Source organism: Mercenaria mercenaria, chromosome 1 (genome assembly GCF_021730395.1).
Source record: "Mercenaria mercenaria strain notata chromosome 1, MADL_Memer_1, whole genome shotgun sequence".
Taxonomy (NCBI): Eukaryota; Metazoa; Mollusca; class Bivalvia; order Venerida; family Veneridae; genus Mercenaria; species Mercenaria mercenaria.
This window is the reverse complement of record NC_069361.1, coordinates 69,487,192-69,512,181: the sequence shown is the minus strand read 5'-3', so window position 1 is coordinate 69,512,181 and position 24,990 is coordinate 69,487,192. Positions and strand designations below refer to the sequence as shown.

Genomic DNA, 24,990 nt, shown 5'->3' with positions numbered 1-24,990 from the left:
AATTTTTATGGAGATCCATTCACAAGTATGGCCTCTAGAGAGGTCACAAAGTTTTTCTATTTTTAGACCTACTGACCTAGTTTTTGACCACACATGACCCTGTTTAAAACCTGACCTAGATAACATCAAGATGAACATTCAGACCAATTTTCATACAGATCCCATGAAAAATATGGCCTTTAGAGAGGTAACAAGGTTTTGCTATTATTTGACCTACTGACCTAGTTTTTGAAGGCACGTGACCCACTTTCAAACTTGACCTAGATATCATCAAGTTGAACATTCAGACCAACTTTCATACAGATCCCATGAAAAATATGGCCTCTAGAGAGGTCACAAGGTTTTTCTATTATTTGACCTACTGACCTAGTTTTTGAAGGCACGTGACCCACTTTCGAACTTGACCTAGATATCATCAAGGTGAACATTCTGAACAATTTTCATACAGATCCCATGAAAAATATGGCCTCTAGAGAGGTCACAAGGTTTTTCTATTATTTGACCTACTGACCTAGTTTTTGAAGGCACGTGACCCACTTTCGAACTTGACCTAGATATCATCAAGGTGAACAATCTGAACAATTTTCATGAAGATCTCATGAAATATATGGCCTCTAGAGAGGTCACAAGGTTTTCCTATTTTTAGACCTACTGACCTAGTTTTTGATGGCACGTGACCCACTTTCGAACTTGACCTAGCTATCATCAAGGTGAACATTCTGACCAATTTTCATGAAGATCTCATGAAATATACGCCTCTAGAGTGGTCACAATGTTTTTCTATTTTTAGACCTACTGACCTAGTTTTGACCGCACGTGACCCAGTTTCAAAACTTGACCTAGATATCATCAAGATGAACATTCTGACCAATTTTCATGAAGATCTTGTGAAATATATGGCCTCTAGAGAGGTCACAAGGTTTTTCTATTTTTAGACCTACTGACCTAGTTTTTGATGGCACGTGACCCAGTTTCGAACTTGACTTAGATATCATCAAGGTGAACATTCTGACCAATTTTCATGAAGATCTTCTGAAATATATGGCCTCTAGAGAGGTCACAAGGTTTTTCTATTTTTAGACCTACTGACCTAGTTTTTGACGGCACGTGACCCAGTTTCGAACTTGACTTAGATATCATCAAGATGAACATTCTGACCAACTTTCATAAAGATCCCATGAAAAATGTGACCTCTAGAGTGGTCACAAGCAAAAGTTTACGGACGCACGGACGCACGTACGCACGGACGGACGACGGACGACGGACACCGCACGATCACAAAAGCTCACCTTGTCACTTTGTGACAGGTGAGCTAAAAATGAATTGATCAAATTTTATAATTCAAGGGATACAAATCTTACCTTATTAAAAAAATAACTTGATTTAGGTTACAATTTTGGTAACTTATTTCAGTTACACCCCTGACTGTTGTCAGTGAACCAATTCTTGTGGATTTCGAAATTGCATTTATCCAAGGCTAACAAACAAATAAACATCTGTTGATAGATATAAAATAGCAGTATCCATCAAAACCAAACATAGGCCAACAAGATTACTGTGAAATCATTAAAATTTATGAAGGACAAATTTTCATGGACTGTGATTGCTTCAATCCACAAAATTAAACATAATCAATTGGCAAATTTTCTATTTAACTTCTTTCTAAAATGTGAATTCAAAGAATTCATATCCCCTCAAAAAAGCAATTTCTGAAAACTATGAAATTTCATGCTGATGAATTCACAAATAAACAAGTTCTATATAACAATGCTATTACACTGTAGTTATCAAATATAGATGCCTAGTAAGCTCAAAATCATAATTTGGTACAAGTATCATTTGAAAGAGTATTGCCTACTGAAAAGAAAATATAAGCAAGAGCTGTCCGTAAGACAGTGCGCTCGACTTTTCTCAGTGCTCGACGCTGAATTAGAGCTTTGCCAGTTAAAACAAGGAGCTGCGTTCAATATATGCTTGATGCCCCCAGTGGCATCCTTGTCGATAGATTTTGCACCTAAGTCCAAAACGAGGATAAGGTCAAGGTCAAACTGAGGTCAGGTGATGTTTGAAGATGAGGAATGGTCACAGTTTATATCTGTATTAGTTTCAATTCATTCTTGTAAGGGATATTGATGCTAGACAAAACGGTCCCATTTGGTTAACCAAGAGATGGCCCATATAAAGCAACCTAAGTCCAAAATGAGGTCGAGGTCAAGGTCAAGGTCAAACTGAGGTCAGGTGATGTCTGAAGATGAGGAATGGTCACAGGTTACATCTGCATTAGTATCAAGTCATTCTAGTAAGGGGTATTGATACTAGACGGAACGGTCCCATTTGGTTATCCTCATACGGACGGACGAACAGACAGGACAATCACTATATGCCTCCCGCATCAGTAGATGCTAGGGGCATAAAAAATCCAGGTTAAAAAAGGACATAACTCTCCTGGTGTAGACTTTGATAATAAATAACTGTTTCAGGTTTCAAGTCTAAAGCTTTGAAAGTAACAAAAGATATTTGACTTTATCAAATACTTTAACTAAAAAATTCTAAGTTAAAAAGGGGCATAACTCTGTCAAAATTCAAATCAGAGTTATGGGAATAGTGTCTCCTAGTGTAGACTTTAACAGTAAATACCTATTTTAAGTTTCAAGTCAAAAGCTTTAATAGTAACAGAGATATCTGACTTTATCAAAAACTTTAACCAGAAAATTACCAGTTAAAATGGGGCATAACTCTGTCAATATTCAATCAGAGTTATGGGTATTGTTTCTCCTAGTGTAGACTTTGATAGTAAATAACTATTTCAAGTTTCAAGTCAAAAGCTTTAATAGTAACAGAGATATTTGACTTTATCAAAAATTCAACAAAAAATTTTAAGTTAAAAGGGGGCATAATTCTGTCAAAATTCAATCAGAGTTACGGGTAGTGTTTCTCAATTATAGAATTTGGTGGTAAATAAGTATTTTAAGTTTCAAGTCAATAGCTTTGATAGTAACAGAGATATTTGACTTTATCAAAAATTCTAAGTTAAAAAGGGGCATAATTCTGTCAAAATTCAAATCAGAGTTATGAGGATTATTTCTCCTGGTGTAGACTTTGATAGTAAATAAGTAGTTTAAGTTTCAAGTCAATAGCTTTGATAGTAATAGAGATATATGACTTTACCAAAAACGTTAACCAATGCCGACGCCGGGGCGAGTGCAATAGCTCTATTTTTTCTTCTAAAAGCCGAGCTAATTACATGACAAAAATATATGTTATAGATTTTTTTTATCTTATTACTTCATAGTTTTCTATGATACTTCAACAGAACTCCAGTTACTACAGCGTAAGATATTTCATTTTGCAGTCAAGAAACAAGACTGACAATTTGTGTGTATTACTATGGCCATCTTACAATTTGTGCACATTATTATGTCCATCTTACAATTTGTGCATATTATTATGCCCATCTTACAATTTGTGCATATTATTATGGCCATCTTACAATTTATCGTACAATCTGTGCATATTATCATGGCCATCTTACAATTTGTGCATATTATTATGGCCATCTTATTTACGAATTCTTGCTCAGCAGACACAACTCTTTCAAATGCTACCAAAAAAGCATGGGATCAGCAGGCATGGAAACGTTATTTGTGGATCGGATACCTTAAATGATTTCACAGTAACTGACTACATACAGACAAGTTTTAATTCTTCATATAAAAGAACATTAATTGCTTTATCACATAATACTTTTTCTAACAATATTCCACTAATTTAACCAAACCACTTGTGATATCCAGTTTCAGGAAATGAAGATAAATGTGTCATGAGCTCATCAGGATGTCCAATTCTTCCACAGGGATCTGTACTCGTAGTTCTTTTTCAGTCATTAGGTCAACCATCTCTTGCAACTGTTCAACACCAAACAGGCGAACACCATCCATATAGATACTCTGTAATAACAGACATACAATTACACAACTTTCATTCTGAAGCAATTCCTGGTGCTGTTTTTCTTTGTTGCTGGGTTAAGAGTCAAGGAACAGTTTTGGTCATATGGTAACTTTTTTTTTCCACTTCTGATGGTGGAAGAAGGTGCCAGTTACCCCTTTCATTACTGTTTCAGGCATAGGCAAGTACCTGGGTAGAACCTACGTCCTTCCGTTACTCAGCTAGATGGCATCCTAACAGGAAAACTTCTACATACCATGAGATTTCGAACCCACAGCCATGAGAAACAAGTGTTTAAGACAAGGACTTTAATCAAAAAGCTAGAGAGACCCCCACACTCTTATTGAGAAAGGTTGAGTGAATACATGGTTCTTTTACAATTATGTTGCTCTCTTTGCCCTATATAGCTACCAATGTAGCATAAATTCACCTGTCTAGATCAAGTTGACAGACTCAAAATGCTTTAAAACTCCCTAGTTCTAACATAGGCCCTTTTAACAAACTTTATGCTGTTTAATATTAAGCAATTATGTTGTGTTGAAATCTGAGCAACCTGCAATATTCCATAATGTAGTACAATACAAAAGCAGTTACTTTTGACTGAGAGAATACCTTATTCCATGGGCACTGCTGTACTGCTCTATAGAATACACCCTTCAGCCTACCACCACTGCCACCACTGTCTGCTAGTTTCTGTAAGACAAAAATATTTTGTCAAATCTGCACTGAAAACTAGAACAAGAGCTCGTCGAAAACGTAATGCCCCTCTTGATGCATTCAGTAACTGCGAAAGGAACAGAAATTATTTGCTCACTGTAAACAAAAGTTCTACTGTTCTGGTTCAAACTGACCTTGACCTTTGACCAAAGATCATCAGCTGGTCATAATCAACCTCCCAATTAAATTTCGTGATCCTAGGTCCAAGCGTTCTCAAGGTATTGTCCGAAAAGGGTTTAACGGTTCCAGGTCAATGAGACCTTGACCTCTGGCCTACTGACTTCAAAATCTATAGGGGTCATCTACTGGTCATGACCAACCTCCCTATCAAGTTTCATGATCCTAAGCAAAGCGTTCTCAAGTTATTGTCTGGAAACTGTTTAAATGTTTCGAGTCACTGCAACTTTGACCTTTGACCTACTGCCCTCAAAATCAAAAGGGATCACCTTCTGGTCATGATGAACCTCTCTTCCATCTTTCTTGACCCTTGGCCCAAGCGTCCTCAACTTATCATCTAGAAACCTTTAACTGTTCCTGGCCAATGCGACCTTGAACTTTGACCTAATGACCTCAAAATCAATAGGGATCATCTGCTGGTCATGACCAATCTCCCTATCAAATTTCCTGATCATAGGCCCAAGCTTTCTTGAGTTATTGCCTGGAAACCACTATATTGTTCCTGGTCACTGTGACCTTTACCTTTGACCTACTGATCTCAAAATCAACAGTGGTCATCTGCTAGTGATGACCAACTTCCCTACCAACTTTCACGATCCTAGGCCCAAGCAATCCGGATACCGTTTAACTGTTCCGGGTCACTGTGACCTTTACTTTTGACATACTGACCTCAAAATCAATAGGGGTCATCTCTAGGTCATCACCAACCTCCCTATCAACTTTCATGATCCTAGGCCGAAGTGTTCTGGGGTAATCATCTGGAAACTATTTAACTGTTCAGGGTCAGTGACCTTGACCTTTGACATACAGATCTCAAAGTCAATAGGGGTCATCTGCTGGTGATGACCAACTTTCCTATCAACTTTCATGATCCTAGGCTTAAACATTCTTGAGTTATCATCCAGAAACGGATTGGTCTACATTCCGACCGACAGACAGACCGACCAACATCTACAAAACAATATACTACTCCTTTTTCGAAGGGGGGAGGGGGGGACACAAAAATAATGCATAAAACAACTGTCCATTCTCATTCAGTGCAATAATGAAAAACAAAATAATGTGTTGACATTAAAAAAAGAGTTTTTGACTAAAAGTTTGTTTAACTGTATACTGTGAAATCAATTCTTTTCAGATATAAAATTTCACCGTTTGAGCAAAAAATCAACTATTTCGTTGGGACTCCAAGCAAGCATATAGAGAACATATATGAGCTGTGCCATGGGAAAACCAACATAGTGGGTGTGCGACCAGCATGGATCCAGACCAGCCTGCGCATCCGCGCAGTCTGGTCAGGATCCATGCTGTTCGCTAACAGTTTCTCCAATTCCAATAGGCTTTAAAAGCGAAAAGCATGGAGCCTGACCAGACTGCACGGATGCGCAGGCTGGTCTGGATCCATGCTGGTCGCACACCCACTTTGTTGGTTTTCCCATGGCACGGCTCATATAGCAATTTTCTTTTTACACTGGGATTCAATTTCTCCAGCTGACGTCTACAAAATCCATACAAATGAATTATGTCACAATATTCTACAGATCTTCTGAGCATATCTGTACATTACAGTACACTGTAACATTCCTACTGCAAGCTAAATCCTTAGACTTCATTCCAAATTAAACTCTGAAGTCATTCCTACTTCCATTTTTTTTTGATATGATGCAATTATAGAAATGTGAATGTTAAAGACTTTACCTCCACAAGGAAGAACAGTCTCCAGAGGACTGGACAATGCTGCAGGTTGCTAAGTGACAGGCTGTGTTCTAACCATGCTCGAGCTCTGTGTACCAGTCCGCTGTGACATGCAGAATAGTTATCTGTGGAAGTGTAAAAGACTTTGAGGCTAACGATTCTTACATTTGAAGCCATATCAACAATTGGCACAAAGAACACTACACATGCTTGAATAGGAAATAATATCCTCTAACTTTAAAATAATCAAAATTCATTTCTCAGCTTCACAATAACAAGAGCTGTCCGTAAGACAGCGCGCTCGACTTTTCGCAGTGACCCTGAATAAGAGCTTTGCCAGGTGGATGGATAGCTCAGTGGTTTGCACACTGGCCTTCCAATCCTGAGGTCGGGGGTTCGATCCTCGGCAGCTACTCGGGAATTTTCAGAAACGCTTTTCAGTGTTTCCCACCCAACTAGAGGTGTACTGGTCAGGAACCCAGGCAATCCTTGCGTGTATCAGTGCTATACACTGAGCACGTTAAAGAACCAGGCTGTCTATTCGCAACGAGCTAGGCTAAGTTAGCCGGACAAGCCTGTATCTGATTTCTGATCTCCCTGTCGTGGGGGGCTTTGTCTCACTCTGTCCCTCTGGTCAGATCGCTCTGTGTCTGTACTAGTAGAGGATGAATTATGCGCCCTGTGTGGCTGCATTTGAACTATGTAAAGCGCCTTTGAACATGAAATTGATCATGAAAAGGGCGCTATATAAATCTGGTATAATAATAATAATAAAATATAAACTTTTAACTAAAAAATCCTAAGTTTAAAAGGGGCATAACTCCATCAAAATTCAATCAGAGTTAAGGGGGTTGTTTCTCCTGGTGTAGACTTTGATAGTAAACAACTATATTTAGTTTCAAGTCAACAGCTTTGATAGTAACAGAGATATTTGACTTTACAAAAAACTTTAACCAATGGCCACGCCAACACTGACACCAGGGCGAGTGCAATAGCTCTACTTTTTCTTCGAAAAGTCGAGATAAAAACACAATCAAATCACATCATTCCTATAAATGTTTTTGTACAAACATGTTTAAAACTTACTTTTAGTAAAAGTACTTTCTAGAAAATCGAGGCAGACTAGATATTTTGAAAGCTGTAACTAATGTACAATTACCTGAATTCTTCATATCTTGAATGAAATCTAGCTGAAAGAGTACAGCAATTACAGCTGGTGTAGGTGCCTCTACAGTTCTACACCAGCGGTCGAAGAATAAATTGAACCGACCACTGATCCGTGACTTTCTCTCCACATCAACAAACAACAACAAAAACACAGGGTCATCTGGAAACCTCTGTAGCGCTATATCAAGACGCTCTCTTAGGATGTGCAAAGGTGATGATGATGTTGACATATGAAAGACAATTAACTTTAGCTGATCCTCGTACAGTCTCCTCTGAATATTGGAGAGATTTTCACTACAGTTAGCCAGAGAAGTTATCACAGATGAGTAAATATCAAGACTAGATGAGAGACCAGACTTGCAGTAGACAAACAAACCATGGCACCATATCAGTTTAAGAAACTGTTCTTTAGATAATTCACAAGCCCCTTTGCTACACACAATTTCGCGTGATGTACTACACAGTCTTGAGAGGGTTGACAAAGTCTTCAACACACCAGCTCCTGAGATATCTGTCAAATCTTTTGAATTAAATTTCCTTGCCTCCATTAAACAATTAATCACAGAAAGCACCTTTTTCTTTATTTCTGATGAAACTGGCAAGGTTCTCGGTAACAATTTACATGGCTTTTCCTTGTCCATTTGCAACAACATTTCGCAATACTGACAATAAAGGGAGATCAATCCGACTGTATGTTCGTTTGCAGGTTCCACAGATCCACCACTGTACATAGTCAAGGCCATTTCTATAACACTTTCACCTTCTCCAGGCTTTCCAATCAACCTTTCAAGGTCAATGTATGCAGACCACACGAACAGGTCATTTCTGTTGTTTTCTTCCTTCAAAACATTTTTCATAATCTTTTTCATTTCTTTTTTATCACTTTTGGAGAGATGTTCAGTTTCATAATTACCTAATTGTGTTTCTATTAGACAAAGTGTCAAATCGGTTCTTCTCTTTTCTGCGAAACAAGGAATGGCAAGCTTGAGTAATTCAACAGCAAAGCTCCTTATACTCTCATTATTTGGACTAAATATAACATCTTCATTAACACTTCCCTGGCAGAATCGCGTCACATCGATCACATTTTCACAAAAAATTCCAGACTGCTCGGCAGTCAAAGAAACTTGTGTTGGAAGACAAAGGAATTTCAGAAATGAAACAACTAACTCAAAATGTAAATTCTCTGCGATATTGAACAACACCGGAGACACATCATCGAACATTACCAATCTCTCAACATCTTCACAATTGTCTTCAGTCTGACCTTGACCTGGTTGCCATGGTAACCAGTGGTGTTTCTCTCTAAGTGCTTCAATCTCTAACCACGTGGCAGGTTTTGAAAGCTTTTTCTCAATAATGGCCTCTTCCAAATCTTCCAGAGGATCTGAAATATATCAGAACATTTTTTAAAATTAGTCTACCAGTTTACATATCAGTCTTCAGTGTTCCATTACCAATTTGTTTCTTTGACTAAAACTTTGCCACACTTTTTTAGTATTGATAACAATTATAAATTAACCTGTCAGTAATTGCTTTCCTGTTTTTTTTTCATTGATTTTCTTTTTTTGGTACAACAGTTTTTCGACAGTACTTCAGTGATGTAATGATGGGCAATTAACTAATGTTCTTGTAGTATTCTGTTCCACTACCAACCTTTTCACTGCAAGTAACAAGCACAAGTTATTTAAACTGACCGAGTCTGAACCCAAAATTCTGATCAACATTTTATCTAGTTATAAATCATGTATATGAAAACATATATATCCCATTTTCCTGTATTGTCAGGGTTTCTCATATTCTTGTTGCTTGCCTTAAAAGTTGTTCATTTCTTTTGCACTGTACTGCAGCAACCTACCGGACAAGATTTTTCTATCTTTTAGCTCTTACAGCCATTTTGTGCAGCAAAGCAAACTGTGCCAGCAATATGTACAACTAGGCTTGGTACTGATCACTCTTGTGAAGTTTCGGCGAAATCCAGCCAGCAGTTTGACGTTTGAAAGCCAGACAAGCTTAATGCGGACTGTCAGACGGAAGGCAAAAACAATATGTCTCCCCCAGTTTCAACTGACAAAGTTTCATATAAGTAATTTCTCAAATTATCAGGTTTGCAGATTTGTGAATGTTCATACAAAATTTCGGTGTGTGTGTGTGTTGTGTGTTCGGGTTTAACATCTTTTTCAACAATTTTTCAGTCATATAAACGATGGTAGCATAGCAGACAATCAAGAGTCTTTTAATGATCTAAATCCAGAACAGATGGTCCATGATTTCAAGCCAAATTGTGTACTTTTTCTTGGACCAGTATTTCTCCTTTCAATTTATTAGTCTGGAAAGTTAAAAATCAGACTAAAACTGACAAACTGACCTTTAGCCTGCTGCTGATAAGCAATTCTGCCTTTGCGACCAGTGCAGACCAAGATCATGGTCTGCACTGGTCGCTATTCAGTCAGTAAATTTTCAGTGAACACCCCTTTGAATAATAAATGGTTTTACCCAAACTGAATGATGGACCAGTCTATTTTAGAAATTTAGCAAGCTAAAGTTTAAATCAAGCCCTGTTATTACCTGTGCTGTTTTCTTCAGCACTATCTACATTCCCACTTTGTTCCTTCCAGTTTTTCCAACCTACAGCTCCAACAGTTCCAATTCTTGGACAGCTGCTATCCCAAAATTCTTCAAAGGCAGCCATTTTGGTTTCCCTGGAAACACCAGCAAGTGATGGAGGTGCAAATAAGTTGTATTCCAACCCAGCTTGAAATGTAGCCATAGCCTTTTCTCTGTATCCAGTATGTTTAAGGAAGTAACAATATCTGAGAAATATATCTGAAAAATACGGAGTGTTTAAATTTAACAAAACAAAATCGACTGCACATTTTCTATACAACAAGAGCTGTCCGTAAGACAGCCAAGCTCGACTATTCGAAATATTGTCACAGAAGCAGGAAATTATTACCCAAAATGTTAAATATCAAAAGAGTTTTAAGTTCGAAACGGGACATAATTTGACTAAAATGCATATCAGAGTTATGGGACTTGATGCTATCAACTAGTTTAATAACCCCGAAGAAACATGTTAAGTTTCAATTCCATATCTGCATTAGTTTTGGAGATAGTAACTTGCATGTAAAACTTTAACCAGAATTTTCTAAGTCCAAAAGGGGGCATAATTTGCTCAAAATACATGTTAAGAGTTATGGAACTTGACCCAGTGAGGTTGGTAACTGACCTAGAAAAAGAATAAATAAGTTTCAAAGCTATATGCCTTTTGGTAATAGCTGTATGTACTTGCACGCAAAACTTTAACCAGGATTTTCTAAGTCCAAAAGGGGGCATAATTTGCCCAAAATACAAGTCAGAGTTATGGGACTTGATTCTATCAACTAGTTTTATAACCCCGAAGACACATGTGAAGTTTCAATTTAATATCTGCATTAGTTTTGGAGATGGTAACTGACCTAGAAAAAGAATAAATAAGTTTCAAAGCTATATGCCTTTTGGTAATAGCTGTATGTACTTGCATGTAAAACTTTAACCAGGATTTTCTAAGTCCAAAAGGGGGCATAATTTGCTCAAAATACATGTCAGAGTTATGGGACTTGGCCCAGTGAGGTAGGTAATTGATCTAGAAAAAGAAAAAATAAGTTTCAAATCAATATGCCTTTTAGTAATAGCTGTATGTACTTGCACGAAAAACTTTAACCAGAATTTTCTAAGTCCAAAAGGGGGCATAATTTGGCCAAAATACATGTCAGAGTTATGGGACTTGACCCAGTGAGGTAGGTAATTGATCTAGAAAAAGAAAAAATAAGTTTCAAATCTATATGCCTTTTAGTAATAGCTGTATGTACTTGCACGCAAAACTTTAACCAAAATTTTCTAAGTACAAAAGGGGGCATAATTTGGCCAAAATGAAGGTCAGAGTTATGGGACTTGGTGCTATCAACTAGTTTTATAACCCCGAAGACACATGTGAAGTTTCAATTCAATATCTGCATTAGTTTTGGAGATAGTAACTTGCATGTAAAACTTCAACCAGAATTTTCTAAGTCCAAAAGGGGGCATAATTTGCTCAAAATACATGTTAGAGTTATGGAACTTGACCCAGTGAGGTTGGTAATTGACCTAGAAAAAGAATAAATAAGTTTCAAAGCTATATGCCTTTAAATGATAGCTGTATGTACTTGCATGCAAAAACTTAACCAAGGTGTGACGCCGACGCCGACGCCGACGCCGACGCCAGGGTGAGTAGAATAGCTAGACTATTCTTCGAATAGTCGAGCTAAAAATAGCTATTTTTTCTACATATAAAATTGGAAAAACTTTAAAATAAATTTAAGTCTTGTATTATATCTTAAATTCACAGTGTGCTATGTTCTACTTCTTAGAGAAACATTACTGGCAGACTTTCAGGTATGTCATAAGAAAAAGATCTGAAAAATGATTTGAAGTTGTAATACAATAGCTCTGACAAAAGAACATAGGATCTGACAGATACGAAGCTACAGTAATTTAAACCTAACACGTCAATAAATATATAACAAAAATCAAATGCAGTGTAAATGTAATACATGTACAAATACCTAATACTTCTGTCTCCAAGTTCTCTGGTACACTATGCGTCTGCAACTTCCCCTCCAATACTCCAAACAAGGTCTTGAAACATTTATGATAAAGCTTGGTCATTTTTGTCACGGTAAACACTGAAATTCTTGACTGATTAAAGATTAGATAGTACTTCCACAATCTTGTGTTGGCCACATGAACAAACAGCAATTGTTCTAGTTCCTTGTTTATCTTAACAGTGTCAGATATTTCTGAACTTAGCTCTATCTTTGCAAGCAACAGTTCTATATTTGCTGGATTCAACTCTAATGCTTTATCCAGAATACTAAGTTTCTTTTCCAGAACACCTCTCGCACTTGTTTTTTTACCAGCTAATTCAGAGTCATTACTACCATCTTCCAACACTAATTTATCCTGAAACCTTACAAATTCTAGCCATAATTTCACATCAGTTGGGGTTTCTCTCAACTGTTTATTATAGTCAGCCACTTTCAATCGTACTGGATCAGGAATCGTTTCATCAGCATCTAACTTATCTGTTTCTTTTGCTTTACCCATCACATACAGGCTTGTTGATTCGTCTAGAATCTTTTGTCTTATATCTTTATTTTCTGAACCTGCTTCGCCGTCATTTGACTGTTTTACAGGGATATACATAGGAATGTCAACCTTTTTGATTTTTTCTTCTTTTAATACATTAATGATCTCCTCTGGAGGTTGTTTAATAACTCTTCTGTTTTCTTTGCTGTAGTACCTTTCATTCAATACTTTCTCTTTCTTTTTCTTATCTCTATCTTTCATGAACAGGTGCTGGTCCCGAGCTGAACCGACACACTGGTTACAGGCTGACCTATAGTTTGCTACATGTCCACTATACAGGGAACCATATGTCCAACTATTTGTGTCTGGTGCCCGGTCCAGTTTGAAGGCATGTTTAGGTGCAATGTCTGCTATGTCATCCAGAAATATCTTCTTGCTCTCGAATATCCCTGGTCTAGATTGGAATAAAGGTAACCAAATTTTTTTAATCAACTTTCATTTGGACATGTACAACAATTGTTGATTAAGCTAAAGAAGTACAGAATATATACAATTGTATTTTCTCTAAAAGGACTAACCTCCAAATGATACAACAACAATGAAACAAGGAGCTGCGTTCAATAAACGCTTGATGCCCCCGGTGACATCCTTGTCGATAGATGTTGCCCCTAAGTCCAAAACGAGGTCAAGGTCAAGGTCAAAATGAGGTCAGGTGATGTTTGAAGATGAGGAATGGTCACAGTTTACATCTGTTTTAGTATCAATTCATTCTTGTAAGGGGTATTGATGCTAAACAAAACGGTCCCATTTGGTTAACCAAGAGATGGCCCATATAAAGCAACCTAAGTCCAAAATGAGGTCAAGGTCAAGGTCAAACTGAGGTCAAGTTATGTCTGAAGATGAGGAATGGTCACAGGTTACATCTGCATTAGTATGAAGTCTTTCTAGTAAGGGGTATTGATGCTAGACGCAACCACTATATGCCTCCCGCATCAGTAGATGCCGGGGGGCATAAAAAGAAAATTTTAAGGTATCAGGAAATTAATGCTATATTTTTAAGAAGGCTTTGAAACTTAAGTCACTATTAGAATATGTTACGGAAACAACAGAATTGGCTGATTTTACTTCATTTTTCTATCAAAATTCGAAAAAGTGTTTGTCATAGGGTACTGAAGTTAAACTGCCTTAATACAACAGCCTTATATAAACACTCAAGTACAAATTCCAGTATTGGTCAGATGACTGGAAAGTTCTAATTGCCAAGGCAATTCAGGTTTGATTCTTGACTCATGTTTGAATGTTCATCATACAACCAAATATATATATATATATATTCATTTAACCTTTCTACGCATATTCCTTTCTTGTTAGTAGTTTATCTGCTTTTACTATTTCAAAGGAAGTTTTCTGGTTCAAACCAATCTAATTTCACACTGAACTTAGAAAAATTTACTGATTTTCCAAATGCTAGTCAGGGCTTTTTCAGCGTGTCCCACGGGGCCGAAATTCGGCCCCATTCCCAATGGCAAATATGCATATTTTTTCCCAATAGCTGTTCAAAAATTCCCAATCAAAGCAAAAAAAAAAAAAAAGAAATTTTTTTTTTTTTTTTTTTTTTTTTTTTTTTTTTTTTTATACCTAGGTATTTTGTTGCAAATTATAGTTGTGCAACCATAGTATTGTAGATTTTATTGAATTTGAATATAAAGCAGTTTCCTTTTATGAATATTAGCAGTAGAAATCACAGGAATATACATAAGGAAAAAAAAAAAAGACTGATTTTCATGGAAATACTTTCCTAATTTGGATGTTTAACCGATACATATATTTCCCAATATGACAGTATTCGCGAGTCGAAAATTCCCAAAAAGCACAGGGGCCTTTTTCCCAAAATGGCCAGAAAAAGCCCTGCTAGTTCATCTTATTTAATATAGAACTGCAACACCAACCATAGAATTACAAAATAAAGAAACAAATCTTCCAGCTTTTGAAACTTACATTTCAGTTACTCTTTTTTCTTTTGGCTGATGCCTTTCTTTCTTATGTTTCTTTTTATGCTTGTGTTTGTTTTTCTTCTTCTTCCTCTCGGAATCTGTCTCATTATCACTAGAGGTATGTCGTTTTCTTTTCTTTTTCTTCTTGTAACTGTTTTCCTCAGAATCATGGGATTTATCATCCTGCCTGTACCTACTTGGCTTTTGTTCAGGTCTGCTACAGATATCTGGTATAGTTTGTGTAAGGTCAACAGCGACCTTGCTTGTTCCTGGACCAGCAGCAACAAGCCTTGCACTGTTTATTTTCACTTCATTGTCATCATCACTATCATCACTGTCATTGTCACTGTTAACAGAATGAACAACAGTTATACAGTTGCAAGTAAGCCATTTAAAACATATAGCGAAATATCAGAGCAGAAACTTGGTTTAATTGACTGAAATTTGTTGTATGTTGGTTGCTCTTGAAAGGTAAGTTCACTTTGGAAATACAGTTTCTGCAAAGTAGATAATATTTTCATGGTTTTACTTATTACACTCTTTGCAAAGTAAGTGTCAAGAGTACACAAATTGTACAAATTAATGAGTTGTTTCTAACATTTTGCTTTTGTAATACAGACATGAAAACACCTTTTGCTGGTTCTCTGCCTGAAGAAGGCCATATCAGAAATGACAAAGCGGCATAGGACTATCAACAATTACTGGAATAAATCATGAACCTGCCTAACTTTTTTGGTACTAACAGTACTTTGCGTCGTTTCATACTAAACAAGAAAGAATGAAAAAGAGTTATTGCTAAAACATGCAGATTTATGGTAGTCTTTTGCTTCAATACATAATTCAGAGTGTAATCAATAGGCAAGTTACTGAAACTGTGTGTTTCTGAATTTTAGATGTTTATTTACATGAATACCAATCTCTATGCACTTTTCTGTAGTTTACCTTTCTTTCTGTAGTTTTCTGAGCTCTTCTTGGAACACCACCACTTTTTGAGCTGTTTCTGATGTGAAACTTTTATTTTCCAACCAGTCTAGATCTGCAAAGCAAATGGCTTGTTATAGTTAACCCTTAGCCTGCTAGCGGCAAGTGATTCTGCCTTTGCGACCAGTGCAGACCAAGATCAGCCTGCACATCCGTGCAGTCTGATCATGGTCTGCACTGTTCGCTATTCATTCAGTAAATTTTTAGTAAACACCCCTTCAAATGATAAATGGTACTGCTCAAATTGGAAGATGGACAAGTCCATTATAGAAATTTAGCATGGTAAGAGTTAAGCAGAACAAGAGCTGTATAAGGAGAGTCATGCTTGACTATCTGAGACATTCAACATAAAACAAGCTTTTAAATACAAGAGCTGTCCATAAGACATTAAAATGTTAAAATACCTACAGAGTTTCAATCCAGTATCAGCATTAGTTTTTGGAGATAGTAACTGGCATGCAGAACTTTAATAACCAGAAGTTTATAAGTTCTAAAGGTGCATAATTTTGCAAAATACAGTTACATGTCAGAGTTATTGGACTTGATACTATCACCTATTTTATAAACCCGAAGAAACATGACATTGTGTAGTTTCAATCAATATTTGCAATAGTTATGGAGATAGTAAGTTGCATGCAAAACTTTAACCAGGATTTTCTTAGTCCAAAATGGGGCATAGTTTGACCAAAATACATGTCAGAGTTATGGGACTTGATCCTGTGAGGTTGGTAATTGGCCAAGAAAATGAAAAAATAAGTTTCAAAGCTATATGCTTTTAAATAATAGCTGTATGTACTTGCATGCAGAACTTTAACCAGGATTTCAGTCCAAAAAGGGGCATAATTTGGCCAAAATAAAATACATGTCAGAGTTATGGGCCTAGACCCAGGGAGGTTGGAAATCATTGACCTAGAAAAAGGAAAAACAAGTTTCAAAAATACATGTATATGCCTTTAAATGATAGCTTAGCCTATACATACTTGCATACAAAACTTTAACCAAGGTGTGACGCCGACGCCAATGTGAGTACAACAGCTTGGACTTTTCTTCGAATAGTCAAGCTAAAACCTAATCAAAAGTGTTTTTTTTTTAAGTTGAAAAAGTAGCACAATTTTTTAAAACTAAGTCACAGATACAAAACCAGATTTTTAACATATTCATTAATGATACCTTCTATTTTGTAAATAAATCGACTCTGTATAACTATGCGGATGACAATATCCTTTCCTTCTGCCACAGAAATCTAAACACTTTTAAGGAAACTAGTGAATCAGAAAGTAAATCCCTCATACACTGGTTCAGTATTAATCAAATGCAAGCAAATCCTGAAAAGTTCCAGTCAATTTGCATTGGTAACAAAACAAAACAAGAGGACCATGATGGTCCTGAATCGCTCACGTCTTCCCACATGATCCAGTTTTGAGTATGACGTCGTTTTTTCTATTATTTGACATAGTGACCTAGTTTTTGAGCTCACGTGACCCAGTTTTGAACTTGACCTAGATATTATCAAGATAAAAATTCTGACCAATTTTCATGAAGATCCATTGAAAAATATGGTCTCTAGAGAGGTCACAAGGTTTTTCTATTAATTGACCTATTGACCTAGTTTTTTAAGGCACGTGACCCAGTTTCAAACCTGACCTAGATATCATCAAGGTGAACATTCTGACCAATTTTCATGAAGATCCATTCAAGGGTATGGCCTCTAGAGAGGTCACAAGGTTTTTCTATTTCAAGACCTACTGACCTAGTTTTTGATCGCAGTTGACCCAGTTTCAAACTTGACCTAGATATCATCAAGATAAACATTCAGACCAACTTCCATACAGATCCCATGAAAAATATGGCCTCTAGAGAGGTTACAAGGTTTTTTCATTATTTGACCTACTGACCTACTTTTTGATGGCACGTGACCCACTTTCGAATTTGACCTAGATATCATCAAGGTGAACATTCTGACCAATTTTTATGGAGATCCATTCACAAGTATGGCCTCTAGAGAGGTCACAAGGTTTTTCTATTTTTAGACCAACTGACCTAGTTTTTGATCGCACATGACCCTGCTTCGATCTTGACCTAGATATCATCAAGATGAACATTTTGACCAATTTTTATGCAGATCCCATGAAAAATATGACCTCTAGAGAGGTCACAAGGATTTTCTATTATTTGACCTACTGACCTAGTTTTTGATCGCACGTGACCCAGTTTCGAACTTGACCTAGATATCATCAAGTTGAACATTCTGACTAAATTTCATGCAGATCCCATGACAAATATGACCTCTAGAGAGGTCACAAGGTTTTTCTATCATTTGACCTAATGACCTAGTTTTGGACCGCACGTGACCCAGTTTCAAATTTGACTTTGCTATCATCAAGGTGAACTTTCTGACCAATTTTCATGAAGATCCATAGAAAAATATGGCCTCTAGGGAGGTCACAAGGATTTTCTATTATTTGACCTACTGACCTAGTTTAGGATCGCACGTGACCCAGTTTCGAACTTGACCTAGATATCATCAAGATGAACATTCTGACCAATTTTCATGCAGATCCCATTAAAAATATGACCTCTACAGAGGTCACAAGGTTTTTCTATTATTTGACCTACTGACCTAGTTTTTGACCCCACGTGACCCAGTTTCGAACTTGACCTAGATATCATCAAGGTGAACGTTCTGACCAATTTTCATGAAGATCTTTTGAAATATATGGCCTCTAGAGAGGTCACAAGGTTTTCCTATTTTTAGACCTACTGACCTAGTTTTTGAAGGCACGTGACCCAGTTTCGAACTTGACCTAGAAATCATCAAGGTGAATATTCTGACCAATTTTCATGAAGATCTTGTGAAATATATGGCCTCTAGAGAGGTCACAAGGTTTTTCTATTTTTAGATCTACTGACCTAGTTTTTACCGGTACGTTACCCAGTTTCGAACTTGACCTAGATATCATCAAGATGAACATTCTGACCAACTTTCATGCAGATCCCATGAAAAATATGACCTCTAGAGAGGTCACAAGGTTTTTCTATTATTTGACCTACTGACCTAGTTTTAGACGGCACGTGACCCAGTTTCGAACTTGACCTAGATATCATCAAGGTGAACGTTCTGACCAATTTTCATGAAGATCTTGTGAAATATATGGCCTCTAGAGAGGTCACAAGGTTTTTCTATTTTTAGACCTACTGACCTAGTTTTTGATGGCATGTGACCCAGTTTCGAACTTGACCTAGAAATCATCAAGATGAACATTCTGACCAATTTTTATGAAGATCTTGTGAAATATATGGCCTCTAGAGAGGTCACAAGGTTTTTCTATTTTTAGATCTACTGACCTAGTTTTTACCGGCACGTGACCCAGTTTCAAACTTGACCTAGATATCATCAAGATGAACATTCTGACCAATTTTCATAAAGATCCCATGAAAAATGTGACCTCTAGAGTGGTCACAAGCAAAAGTTTACGGACCGACGCACGGATGCACGACGGACGACGGACACCGCGCGATCACAAAAGCTCACCTTGTCACTTTGTGACAGGTGAGCTAAAAAGGTTAAATCCTTCTATAAAGGTCAAAATGAAATTATCAGTGAAAATCCTTCTCGAAATTATCAGTGAAAACAAGAAACGCGGCAATGCCACGAAACCAGGTTTTCAACACTTTTCATAAGAATAAACAAGAGTGCCAGAATGTCACAATATACGCCCGTCACAGCAAATTTCTTTACTCTAGCACCTGTACTTGCAGATGTAATTTTAATTTTGTGGTTGTTTAGTAATCATTGTAATTCTTTTGTTTTTCTAAGTCCACAAAAAAAACTCCTTAGCAGGTAGAGATACCTTAAAATACACCTAAAATTAGAAAGTAACAACTATGTTGTACCACAGAAAAGTGGTCTTGGGTTTTCCCTACGGTCAATTATAAAAAAGTTACAATATAAGTTATTTATAGTAACAACTAAGGGAAGTTAATCTTAAAAAAAAAAAAAAAAAAATGTAAGTCCACACAGAATTCCTTACCAGGTCAAGATTGGTCAAAATACACCTCAAAATTGGATGTAACATGCATGTTGTACTACAGAAAAGTGGTCTCGATTTTTCCCTACGTCTAGTAATGAAAAAGTTACAATATAAGCTATTTATAGTAACAACAAAGGGAAGTAATTCTAAAGAAGGGAACTGCGCAAGACACTTCGTCTCATGATGGTGTATAATTGTGCCAAGTTACATCAAAATCCCTCTATGCATGAAGAAGATATGCTCCGGACAAAGTTTTCATTCTTGTATCCTTTGACCTCTAAGTGTGACCTTGACCTTAGACCTAGGCACCTGGTTCTTGCGCATGACACTCCGTCTCATGATGGTGAACAATTGTGCCAACTTTCATCAAAATCCCTCCATGCATGTAGAAGATATGCTAACCCTAACCCTAACCTAACCCTATATTTAGTAACAATGACCTTGACCTTGACCCCAGAAACCCCAAAATCAATCCCAAGCTACAACTTTATATAAGTTTTCTATACACCAAGTTTCATCATGATAGCTCATTCCTAAGTTTAGTTATTGACCGGAAACCCTTTTTCTATTTTAAGTAACAGTGACCTTGACCTTGACCCCAGAAACCCCAAAATCAATCCCAGCCTTTGTCTTGATATAAGCTACATACGCACCAAGTTTTTTTCAAATATCTTTACCGAAACAAAAGTTATTGACCGGAAACACCAGTTTGACGCTGCCGCCGCCCGCCTACCCGACTGACATCTACCCCAATCTAATAACTCAGGTTAATGAGGTTAAACTACTAGGCGTGGAACTTGACTCTCAATTAAATATTGCTCTACAGATCACAAACTTAGGGCTGTCATTGATTGGGTCTTAGGCGTATCGACGATACCGATATATCAGATTAAGTTAGATTAACGACCTATTTCTTCATATAATACTATATACCTTCCTGTAAATGCTATTTTAAGTTTTATAGCCTACTTTCCATATTTCTGTTTGATTGTGTTGTATTTGTATTTATGAAATAAAAGAAATACATAAAAATTACTAACATCTTTCATTTTTATTTTGCCTTCACTCCTTTTTTGCATTCATCCAAATTTACAACTTTGTGAACTTAAGATGTTTTTTAGGGTCTGAGTGTTTATTTGGGTAGTTTTTTCTCCCTGTAAAATATCGATTTTTGAAAATGGGAATCGATAATCGATCGACCAAAAAAAATCGTTGATACATCGATATCGTTTCTATAGATGACAGCCCTACACAAACTTGTGCAAGAAAGCAGCCAAACAACTAAATGTCCTAAGACTTGGTAAACTCTTAAATGAAGGCACACAACTAGTAATTCTCAAATCTTCCATTGGGTCAAACTTCAATTCCGCTTTGAGGCTGCCCAGGTGTAGAACAGTCTACCTAACTACTTTAAGTACAGTTGATCAGTACAAAGATTTTGTCTGACTGATCTGCACCTGGAAAAGCCCGAAATGTAAATATGCCATGTGTGAATAGCTAAGCATCACTTCATCTGTTGTCTTGCTTGCTTTTCTTTCTTTAAAAAGTTTAAGTTTGCCGTGCAGCATGCCCACTCATTTTTAAAGCTGAGGGTACATGTACCCTCTGCTTTTGCAAAATAGGGGTACACTTCAAAATTTGGGGGTACACTACATGGCAGATCTGAAAATTTTCTATTTTTTAAACTACTGAAAATTTGTATATTACATGTTTCTTTTTGTTTTTGTTTGTTTTTTCATACAGAACTCTCGTGGGTGGGGTATAACAGATGAGATAATTTTAGAAAATGTAAAATGTTTTTCCAAAGTTAAGATAAGAAATTCTGAATCAAAAGACCCCTCCCTACATTACACTAAATATAAATAAGTTTTCAGCAAGGTTCATGTATTCCCAATTTCGTGAACGGAACACGATTCGTCCGAAATAACATACAGTCAACTGAAGACTGGTAAAATTCGTCCATCAATAATAAATGCCCAAACTATTACAGATATGCAATGTGTATCAAAGTTGCAGTTAAATATCAAAAAATAAAATACTGTTAACCTTTTGCTGAGTTTATTAAAGCTAAAATGCCTTTTTGCGTTTCGTATCCATTCTTTTCTGCACACGACTCGTGTGACGTCCGACTAAAACATTTACCAAACCCCTCTATACAGCTGACAATTACGCCGAGAATTTGGTGATGGAAACGAAATTATAACGTTCGTGGACCGGATCTGCGTTTTAAACCATACCAAACAATTGGCAAGTGCGCGATGTAATAAACAGCGATTTGACAGCTGAACTGGAGTTCCGAATCTCTGCGTGCATGTACCCCCAACAAGTGATTTTTATGCGTGCATTTGATATTTTGTGCGTGATTCACGTACTGCAGTGCGTGAATGGGCATGCTGCCGTGTATAACTTCCTTTGCAATGTTCTTTCACATTTCCTTTTATTGTTGCTTTTACGTAAATGCCTGCTTGTATACCGTAGATACCCATGTATAATGCGCAGTTTTTTGACCCCCGGGACCACCCCCGAATCGTGGGTGCGCATAATACACAGGTATAGACAATTTTCCAACTTCAAAACAAGTTTGTTACCGATGTTTCGCCATTTTGGTAAAGGGAAACTACTCCCCACGCTTACTGTTACCGCTAAAATCTAAGATTGCCGTTACGTTCCGTAAAAGATCAAATGGTTTATTTTTCTTTCAAACAAAATTAATTTCATATAAATTTAAAAGTATTTTGATGAAAGAAATGTTAATAAATCACAAAAATTATGATACTAATTAAAGATCGAGAATTATCTTTAACCGAGATCAAACTGTGAACAACATGATTGACACGAGGTGACACGTTGATTGCCGGTAATTACTGGCTATTTGATCGTGACAAAAAGACTATCACACCTTTTGTTATTGGTCTGAATTGAGAAGCTCATGTCATTTTGAAAGATACCATTCCAAAATATTAAATCAGCTGCTGTTTATTAATTCAAAATAGTTAATTAAAAAGGTAAAACAACAAAACAATATTTTACTGGTTTTATTTTCGAGAAAACAAAATTCGATAGTACCGCGAGACCGATGCTGCTCTCCGCCGCGGAAATAAGATTTATTACCGGTGTCAATGTAAACTCTACTTTCGTTTTCCATCCACCTCAAAATTGACCAAAAATATTTTTTCCCAGGATTTTGGGCCAAAATCGGGGGTGCGCATTATACACGGGTGCGCATTATACATGGGTATCTACGGTACCTTCCCCTGTCACCAGACACTGATGCCCTTTGTGCTTTTTTTCTATTTGCCATAGAGAAGCATATCTGTTGTCAGCTGGCTAGACAGATTAGATCACTTTATTCAGTTGAAATTTCAAGTGTAGGTTATAAAAATTACCGGAGATATTGTGAAAAGGTTTAAGGTATTTCCGCAAATTGAAATTAGAAATCCATGTGAAAAATCAGAACCCTCGAAACTGCTTTCGAAATGCAAGGACACAAAAAATATATGATAAAAATTGAAAAGATATATCTGTAGGTAAACTTGCGAGCATGAAAGCTACGCTGAACCCTATCTCCACAGTGCTTTGGAAGAAAATGTGTGGACATTTTTGGTGCAAAATTTCGGTATCGTATGCAACCTAAATTGCTATAAAACATTTATTTTCAAATCAAAGAAATGCCAAAATAGTGCACACGAGCGTTACTTTTTCAAGAAAATGTCGTTAAACATTCTAATGCGCAAAACACGTGCACAGTTTTTCTAAAATATTTCGCCGCCATGTTTATTTCAAGGAATAAAATATATGATTGTTCTTTTACCTGAGATTTTCTTACTGAAATATGTATGTCTCCTTATTCATGGTTAGAGATATCCATTTAGTATAGTTTTTCACTGTCCGATCTCCTTAATCTGTTACCGATCCTTCACATTTAAAGAATAAACGCAATGTGTAATGATAGTTTTTCGCTTTACACACCTCCCTTGGACAAGAAAGCCGTTTCACTTAAAATTTGTAAGCATCCGCTGACAAAATATTACTGAAAGATCGAAACTTTTTCTAAAATAAAGTTGAATTTCAATCATTTTCAAAAACTGGAAATATTACACATTGTGTTGAATGTATAAATAAAACAAAAATCCCCAAAATAAACAATTTTAGATCTTTTCCGGGAACTATACGTTTCAGCCGAACAACGCATTTCAAGATGACACAAAACTGATTTCTCTTCGTAAACAATGTCAAAGTTCACCTGAGGAACATTGCTGAAAAAGTAAAAGTGCTTACTTGTTTCAGTTTTACGTCCTGTAGAAAACAATCAACTTTCAACTTTAAATGCATAGATGCTCTATAATTATTCCAATATAAAAAGCCGTCCGATCTTTTCCGTGAGAAATAAAACGAAGCAAATTTAACTATTTGTTTACACTTCAACCATGTGAAATTAAAGGCATGTATTATCACGAGACTCCCGTGCATTTTGAGCCTCGTGGTGAATAAACTGAATTTACTTTAAAGTATGGTGTCTCAGTTGAGTCAGTTATTTGTTCATTTCAGTGAACATACATTAAAGAAGTGTTTATGAGATTATGCATGTGTACGATTTTACTAGTCTACTTTATATTAACGACGATAGAAAACAAGTGTGCACTCGGCAAATAGCAAGTCTATCATTTTCAGGTGTATACTGAACACTGATTCCAATGTTCGTAATTATCAGATAAAGAACTCGTTATCCTTGGTTTCGTAGACGGTCTTAGTACTGGACCGCTGTTTCTGCTGTCAACACCGCAGTAATGTAAAGTCAGTGTCCATTTCTATGCCGGAATTTCAATGCACATTTATTATCAGTTTAAATCTATGAAAATGTGAAAAAATATCATTGTTTAACGAAGAACCAAGATGCAGAAAAGTTACTTTTGAGACACCTGTATTGCTGATTTTAATCATCACATTTTCGCGTGAGAAGTTCAACTGGTTGCATTTTGTAAAATGTTTCGTAGTTATCTACAACTGTATACAAATTGTATTACCTCCTAACATATTTGGCTGTACATTTTGTTCTGCGATTTATTCTCTTCAAAAACATGCTGCATTATTCTCATATTGTTTAAAAAGTCGATAGATCAAAATTGGTTAGTTTACGACGCATGAAACATCTAATAAGGAATCACTATACACATCGAACT

The 24,990-nt window shown here is 36.6% G+C and overlaps 1 protein-coding gene across 1 annotated transcript in view; it reads right to left on the bottom strand.

Moving 5' to 3' along the window:
* Positions 1-846: 846 nt before the first annotated feature.
* Positions 847-24,990, bottom strand: part of LOC123565793 (nuclear exosome regulator NRDE2-like) — a 26,530-nt gene continuing 2,386 nt past the window's right edge. Inside the window, exons 2-9 of the mRNA XM_053550211.1 lie at positions 15,741-15,834; positions 14,803-15,144; positions 12,282-13,258; positions 10,267-10,524; positions 7,691-9,085; positions 6,535-6,656; positions 4,558-4,638; positions 847-3,947 (exon numbers count right to left, since the gene is read on the bottom strand). Of these exons, the coding sequence (XP_053406186.1) occupies positions 3,819-3,947; positions 4,558-4,638; positions 6,535-6,656; positions 7,691-9,085; positions 10,267-10,524; positions 12,282-13,258; positions 14,803-15,144; positions 15,741-15,834 (3,398 nt within the window). The 3' untranslated portion in view covers positions 847-3,818. The remainder of the gene's footprint in view (positions 3,948-4,557; positions 4,639-6,534; positions 6,657-7,690; positions 9,086-10,266; positions 10,525-12,281; positions 13,259-14,802; positions 15,145-15,740; positions 15,835-24,990) is intronic.